At 59.1% G+C, this 7,970-nt stretch overlaps 1 protein-coding gene across 1 annotated transcript in view; it reads left to right on the top strand.

The window, feature by feature from the left end:
• The first annotated feature begins 3,708 nt into the window (after nucleotides 1-3,708).
• The window catches only part of LOC119103866 (DNA-directed RNA polymerase II subunit RPB1-like), a 14,756-nt gene continuing 10,494 nt past the window's right edge, over nucleotides 3,709-7,970 (top strand). Inside the window, 2 exon segments of the mRNA XM_037227543.1 lie at nucleotides 3,709-6,964; nucleotides 6,966-7,404. Of these exon segments, the coding sequence (XP_037083438.1) occupies nucleotides 3,755-6,964; nucleotides 6,966-7,404 (3,649 nt within the window). The 5' untranslated portion in view covers nucleotides 3,709-3,754.

Genomic DNA, 7,970 nt, shown 5'->3' with positions numbered 1-7,970 from the left:
ATTGACGCTGGGCGTTGCAGTCTCCGTGGGCCTCGCGTTGTCTCAGCAGCTATCATTTCACGGGGGTCGACGAGCGGGCAAAAACGACATCGTATGGAAAAACCGTACCATCGAACGTGCCATGAAATGAATTCGTATTTGTGCAGAACGTATCCCCGGGGCGTACATTTCACCTGCGCGATTTTCAGATCGATCCCAGAATAGAACAGTATGTGGAGCACGACGGACTCATAACTCAATGACGTAACCTCAATCGCGCATACAGCTCATCTGCCATCAACTGCCAATTCCGTTCAGAGAATCAACCTCGAAATGGCACAGGTGAAATGTACTGGTCGCGAGCTGAAGAGCCTTCCATTCCTGTCCTGGGTGCTTAGCAGCTGCTTTTATGGCGATGCGGTGACCCTCAGGGAATGCGTTATACATTGGTCCCGTTCATGATGCGGCAGACCCTGTGGCCTGGGCATCTGGCACAAGATCGACGCGGGGATTATCACTGACGCAAAAGGATCCCATACCGGCGCAGGAGTTCGGTCATTGGTGTCAAGACAGCAAATCGCCTCATGGGGCCTCGCCTGGAATGGTGCAGAGGGCCTCTCGTTCGGTACTGGGGTTTTTGACAGAGAGGTCATTGTTTCATGTTGAGTGTGCCCCTTTGCGACATCATTTTTCATGCTTCCTTCCATTGTCAAGAGGGTCCTGACCAACGCAGAAGTCTTTTGACATTCGAGGTCACTCCTGTCCGTGTTCAGAAAATGTGCCGCTAGTCGACTTCAGCTCTATTGCCGATAGGGGTCCCCTGTTAGGCACCTTGAGCTCCTGATCAGCGCAGGCACCCTTCACGGTTTTATTGGCCTGAGCATCAGGTGTTTGATCAGCATTTGTAGGCCTCGGCACTGCCCCTACTTGAAAAACGGGCCTCAGGGCCCAGACCGGCGCAGAACCGACTCTCCTGTATTGGTGTCTCGGTCAGCTGACTGGCAAAGAAACCCTCACAGTTCCAGGGGAGGCCGCAATCGGTGCAAAAGGGATGGAGGGACCCTCCAACTGATTTTTGAGGGTCCGGCCCTCTAACCGGTCTGGTCCGGCCTTCTGTGGTGGTGCTTATGGGACCATTTATCAATTACGTTATGCATGCCAGGAGGTTTTTTATAGATTACAACTAACGTGCGACACGGGTGAGGGAATAACAGTCTGCTTTTGTTTGGCTGTATATCATGCTGAAATTCATTTAAGAAATGTGTGAACAGCTTGGCCCTAGTCTAGTAGTGCCTGGGTGATAGGACCAATTTTGTTGCTTTCTGTTGCTCGGAGCCTTTTTATGGAGGAACGTTGGCGTTATAAATCCAGGTAGCTCACATATGTCCCCCAATTAATTGTTGATACACAATTCCTCCAAATCCAAGTCACGAGATGTTTTCACTGGCGTTTGAAGGGATATCGTGTTGGTTTGCATGTCCCAATACTGACCCTTGGCTTATGGGCCAAAAAGCACTGAACCGAAAAAAGGCTAGATGGGGTCCAGAGCGAGTGGCGCCGTGCAGCACATTATGCTTCCTCACTGAAGTATATCAGTGTCAGGAAGTACTGTACCTTGGCTGGGAAATAAAATCGTGTGGGGACATGCCGCCGCACTGATGTGTGTAGAATGAAGTAAGGTATGGTGGGGGGAAAATGTTTGTTTTCCATTTTGGGACAGAGAGTGATCAGTGTTCAAGCAGCCTGCTTTCCGGCCTCCTGGCGAGTCCAAGTCTACCCCCAATCCCATCATTTGGTTTAAACTATGACACTTATTTCAAGATGTGCAATGGCACATCACCTGCGATATTGCCATGATGTTTTTATCCGAACATCGATGTCACAAGTCGTGGTAGAATCGGATCGGTTCCGATTATGTGTGGCTGCCAGAAGCCGAACTCCAGTGACCAAACTCCCTGCATTGACAAGATCAGAGAAGTTCTCGGCCAGTTCTAGTCGTGTTGGCGGCGGGGGGAGCAGGCGGGGTGTGCTGCAGAGCTGGTCCGCGGTGCCGGTCACCTGGCTGCAGAGCTGGTCCGCGGTGTCGATCACCTGGCTGCAGAGCTGGTCCGCGGTGCCGGTCACCTGGCTGCAGAGCTGGTCCGCGGTGCCGGTCACCTGGCTGCAGAGCTGGTCCGCGGTGCCGGTCACCTGGCTGCAGAGCTGGTCCGCGGTGTCGATCACCTGGCTGCAGAGCTGGTCCGCGGTGCCGGTCACCTGGCTGCAGAGCTGGTCCGCGGTGCCGGTCACCTGGCTGCAGAGCTGGTCCGCGGTGTCGATCACCTGGCTGCAGAGCTGGTCCGCGGTGTCGATCACCTGGCTGCAGAGCTGGTCCGCGGTGCCGGTCACCTGGCTGCAGAGCTGGTCCGCGGTGCCGATCACCTGGCTGCAGAGCTGGTCCGCGGTGCCGGTCACCTGGCTGCAGAGCTGGTCCGCGGTGCCGGTCACCTGGCTGCAGAGCTGGTCCGCGGTGTCGATCACCTGGCTGCAGAGCTGGTCCGCGGTGGCCGGTCACCTGGCTGCAGAGCTGGTCCGCGGTGCCGGTCACCTGGCTGCAGAGCTGGTCCGCGGTGTCGATCACCTGGCTGCAGAGCTGGTCCGCGGTGCCGGTCACCTGGCTGCATAGCTGGTCCGCGGTGTCGATCACCTGGCTGCAGAGCTGGTCCGCGGTGCCGGTCACCTGGCTGCAGAGCTGGTCCGCAGTGCCGGTCACCTGGCTGCAGAGCTGGTCCGCGGTGTCGATCACCTGGCTGCAGAGCTGGTCCGCGGTGCCGGTCACCTGGCTGCAGAGCTGGTCCGCGGTGCCGGTCACCTGGCTGCAGAGCTGGTCCGCAGTGCCGGTCACCTGGCTGCAGAGCTGGTCCGCGGTGTCGATCACCTGGCTGCAGAGCTGGTCCGCGGTGCCGGTCACCTGGCTGCAGAGCTGGTCCGCGGTGCCGGTCACCTGGCTGCAGAGCTGGTCCGCAGTGCCGGTCACCTGGCTGCAGAGCTGGTCCGCGGTGCCGGTCACCTGGCTGCAGAGCTGGTCCGCGGTGTCGATCACCTGGCTGCAGAGCTGGTCCGCGGTGCCGGTCACCTGGCTGCAGAGCTGGTCCGCAGTGCCGGTCACCTGGCTGCAGAGCTGGTCCGCAGTGCCGGTCACCTGGCTGCAGAGCTGGTCCGCGGTGCCGGTCACCTGGCTGCAGAGCTGGTCCGCGGTGTCGATCACCTGGCTGCAGAGCTGGTCCGCGGTGCCGGTCACCTGGCTGCAGAGCTGGTCCGCAGTGCCGGTCACCTGGCTGCAGAGCTGGTCCGCGGTGCTGGTCACTCGCTAGCTGGTGTTGGCTAACCAGTGTTTCCACCGAGATGTCCGAACTGTTTGCTGATAACGCTTTTTTAGTCTGGCACTGATTTCAATGATTAAATTTAATTTGACATTTACGTCTGGTGGCGTATGGTGGTAGTGCACAGAAGTACATTTCAAATGCAAATTTCCTTGTGGTCAGTAGTCATTGAGTGGTATCCTCCCTGATACCAGTACTTGGTGTCCAGGTGGTTTGCAAATGGTGTGTGGGATCAGTCAAGCATATGCCGCTGAAATGTCTGTAACCTTGACATGAACCCTCACGGTGCTTCTGGCGGCGCTCCCGCTCCCTGCACTGACGGCGCGTCAGCCCTGTTGCAGAGCGGGCGCGCCGGACCAGTGACCGAGCGGTGCTCCCCAGCCGCGCCCCAGCCACGCCCCAGCCGCGCCGCCATGGCTGCGCCGTCGGGTGACTCGAAGGCGCCTCTGCGCGAGATGAAGCGGATCCAGTTCGGCATCCTGAGCCCGGACGAGCTGCGCCGCATGTCGGTCACCGAGGGCGGCATCAAGTACCCGGAGACAATGGAGGGCGGCCGGCCCAAGCTGGGCGGCCTGATGGACCCGCGCCAGGGCGTCATCGACAGGCTCTCACGCTGCCAGACGTGCACCGGCAACATGACAGAGTGCCCCGGCCACTTCGGCCATATCGACCTGGCCAAGCCCGTCTTCCACCCGGGCTTCCTCAACACCAGCATCAAGATCCTGCGCTGCGTCTGCTTCAACTGCTCCAAGCTGCTCGTCACGCCGACAAATCCTAAGATCAAGGAAATCGTGCTCAAGTCCAAAGGCCAGCCGCGCAAGCGTTTGACGCACGTGCACGACCTGTGCAAGAGTAAGAACATGTGCGAGGGCGGCGGCGAGCTGGACCTGCAGAAGGACGGCGGCGGCGACGGCCCGGGCCGTGTGAAGGGCCGCGGCGGCTGCGGCCGGTACCAGCCGCGCATCCGCCGCTCGGGCCTCGACCTCACCGCCGAATGGGAGCACGTCAAAGAGAACTCGCAGGAGAAGAAGATCAACCTGACCGCCGAGCGCGTCTACGAGATCTTCAAGCACATCTCGGACGACGAGTGCTTCCTGCTCGGTATGGACTTCAAGTTCGCCCGGCCCGACTACATGATTATCACGGTGCTGCCGGTGCCGCCGCTCTGCGTGCGGCCGGCCGTCATGACGTTCGGCTCAGCCAAGAACCAGGACGACCTCACACACAAGCTGGCCGACATCATCAAGGCCAACAACGAGCTGATCAAAAGCGAGGCGGCCGGCGCCGCCGCGCACGTCATCCTCGAGAATCACAAGATGCTGCAGTACCACGTGGCCACGCTGTCGGACAATAACATACCGAGTCTGCCGCGAGCCATGCAGAAGAGCGGCTCAAGACCGCTCAAGACCATCAAGGCGCGCATCGAGGGCAAGGAGGGTCGCATCCGAGGCGACCTCATGGGAAAGCGAGTGGATTTCTCGGCGCGAACCGTCATCACGGCCGATCCGAATCTACGTATCGACCAGGTGGGCGTGCCTAAGTCGATCGCGCTCAACCTCACCTACCCGGAGATCGTGACGCCGTTCAACACCGACAAGATGCAGGACCTTGTGAAGCGAGGCAACGACCAGTACCCGGGCGCCAGGTACATAATCCGCGACAACGGCGAGCACATTGACCTGCGCTTCCGCCGGAAGCCGTCTGACCTGCACCTGCAGTGCGGCTACAAAGTGGAGCGACACATCGTCGACGGTGACCTGGTCATCTTCAACCGGCAGCCGACGCTGCATAAGATGAGTATGATGGGCCACCGCGTCAAGGTACTGCCCTGGTCGACATTTCGAATCAATCTCAGTGTCACCTCGCCCTACAACGCCGGTTTTGACGGTGGCGAGATGAACCTGCACGTGCCGCAGTCGATAGAGACGCGCGCCGAGATCGAAAACATGCACGTTACGCCGCGCATGATCATCACGCCGCAGTCCAACAAGCCCGTCATGGGCATCGTGCAGGACACGCTGACGGCCGTGTGCAAGATGACCAAGCGTAACGTATTTCTAGAGAAGGAGGAGATGATGAACCTGCTCATGTTCCTGCCGACGTGGGACGGCAAGATCCCGGTGCCGGCCGTGGTCAAGCCGCGCCCGTTGTGGACCGGCAAGCAGCTGTTCTCGCTCATCATCCCGGGCAAAGTGAACATGATCCGCACGCACTTGTTGCACCCGGACGACGAAGACCACGGCCCCTACAAGTGGATCTCGCCCGGCGACACCAAGGTGCTTGTCGACAACGGCGAGCTGGTCATGGGCATTCTGTGCAAGAAGTCGCTGGGCGCGTCGGCCGGCTCGCTTCTGCACATCTGCTGGCTGGAGCTGGGCCACGAAATCTGCGGCCACTTCTACCACGACATCCAGTCGGTGGTAAACGCCTGGCTGCTGTACGAGGGACATTCGATCGGCATCGACGATACCATCTCCGACCCGGAGACCTACTCCGATATCCAGAGCGGCATCCGCAATGCCAAGGAGGACGTGATCCAGGTGATTGAGAAGGCGCACAACGACGAGCTGGAGCCCACGCCCGGCAACACGCTGCGACAGACGTTCGAGAACCATGCCAACCGCATTCTCAACAATGCGCGCGACAAAACCGGCGCCTTCGCCACGAACTCGCTCAGCGAGTACAACAACCTCAAGGCCATGGTGGTGGCCGGCTCCAAGGGCTCGTCCATCAACATCACTCAAATCATCGCGTACGTGGGCCAGCAGAACGTGGAAGGCAAGCGGATCCCTTTCGGCTTCCGCAAGCGCACGCTGCCGCACTTCGTCAAGGACGATTATGGACCGGAGTCACGAGGCTTCGTCCAAAACTCGTACCTGGCCGGCCTGACGCCCACCGAGTTCTACTTCCACGCCATGGGCGGCCGAGAGTGTCTGATCGACACAGGTGTGAAGACGGCCGAGACCGGCTACATCCAGCGTCGCCTCATCAAGGCCATGGAGTCGGTCATGGTCAACTACGACGGCACCGTGCGCAACTCGGCGGCGCAGCTGGTGCAGCTGCGCTACGGCGAGGACGGCCTGGCCGGCGAGTTCGTTGAGTTTCAGTCGCTGCCCACCATCAAGCTGTCGGACGCCGCGTTCCGGCGCAAGTTCAAGTTCGAGACGACCAACGAGCGGCACCTGCGGCGCATCTTTCAGGAGGACATCGTGCGCGATCTGATGGGCTCGGCCGAGATGATCGGCGAGCTGGAGCGCGAGTGGGAGAGCCTCTCGCGCGACCGGCAGGAGCTGCGCCAAATATTCCCCACCGGTGAGAGCCGCGTCGTACTGCCCTGCAACCTAGAGCGCATGATCTGGAACAGCCAGAAGATCTTCCACATCAAGAAGGCTGAGCCGACCGACCTGAGACCGCTGAAGGTGCTGGAGGGTGTGCGCACGCTGCTGTCGCGCTGCGTGGTGGTGCGGGGCGAAGACCAGCTCTCTAAGACGGCCAACGCCAACGCCACCAGCCTGTTCTCTTGCCTAGTACGCTCGACATTGTGCACGCGCCGCGTGGCCGAGGAGTACCGGCTCAGCTCGGAGGCGTTCGAGTGGCTGATCGCCGAGATCGACACGCGCTTCCACCGAGGCCATGACCAACCCAGGCGAAATGGTGGGCGCCCTGGCCGCCCTGTCGCTCGGCGAACCCGTCACGCAGATGACGCTCAACACATTCCACTTCGCTGGCGTGTCGTCCAAGAACGTGACGCTCGCCGTGCCGCGTCTCAAGGAGATTATCAACGTAAGCAAGAAGCCGAAAGTGCCTTCGTTGACGGTGTTTCTGACGGGCGCCAGCGCGCGCGACGCAGAGAAGGCCAAGAACGTGCTGTGTCGCCTGGAACATTCCACGCTGCGAAAGGTCATGGCCAACAAGGCCATCTACTACGACCCCGACCCACAGGACACGGTGATCGCCGAGGACCAGGAGTTCGTCAGCTTCTACTGCAAGATGCCCGACTTCGACCTCACCCGCATCTCCCCCTGGCTGCTGCGTATCGAGCTGGACCGCAAGCGGATGACTGGTGAGTGCCGGCCGGTGGGGCTGGTGTCGCCGGTCATGCTCGATCCGATCTCTGGTGCTGCTGCGACTTGTTTATGACATGTCAGTCCAAAACAAATATATTTTTCAGATAGGTGAATAAAAGAGTAAGTTTCTTTTCTTTGTGGATATGTGTTTGGACTCCTCGCGCTAGGTTCTTTAGTATGGCTAACTGAAATGCGGCGGTAAATTTCAACTCGTGGCGTGTTGGCTCGAAATCTCTCGACAGCTCGAAACTTGGCGTTCGCGCGTAGTTGATAGCCTTGGTTTGACCACATGTATTGTCAGCGTCTATATATGTGGTCAAACGCTTGCGGTTCAGTTTCGGCTGTAAGTGATCAAGACGAACTGCAGTTTACATCCCTTCACGGAGCGCCTGAGCAAATGTGTGTTTGCGACGGCAACGATTGAATGACTGAATTATCGCTGTCGGATTTATACCTGAGCTCGTAACAGCCTTACCTAATTGTCAAGCAAGAATGAGGCGCGACATTCAGTTATGCTTTCAGTGACTTATGAAGAAGTTTCTGTCAAATTTCATCCGACGAC

Source organism: Pollicipes pollicipes, unplaced genomic scaffold (genome assembly GCF_011947565.3).
Source record: "Pollicipes pollicipes isolate AB1234 unplaced genomic scaffold, Ppol_2.1 Scaffold_5724;HRSCAF=6776_pilon_pilon_pilon, whole genome shotgun sequence".
Lineage (NCBI taxonomy): Eukaryota > Metazoa > Arthropoda > Thecostraca > Pollicipedomorpha > Pollicipedidae > Pollicipes > Pollicipes pollicipes.
Note: the sequence above shows the minus strand (reverse complement) of the source record. Positions and strands in the feature narration are given on the sequence as shown.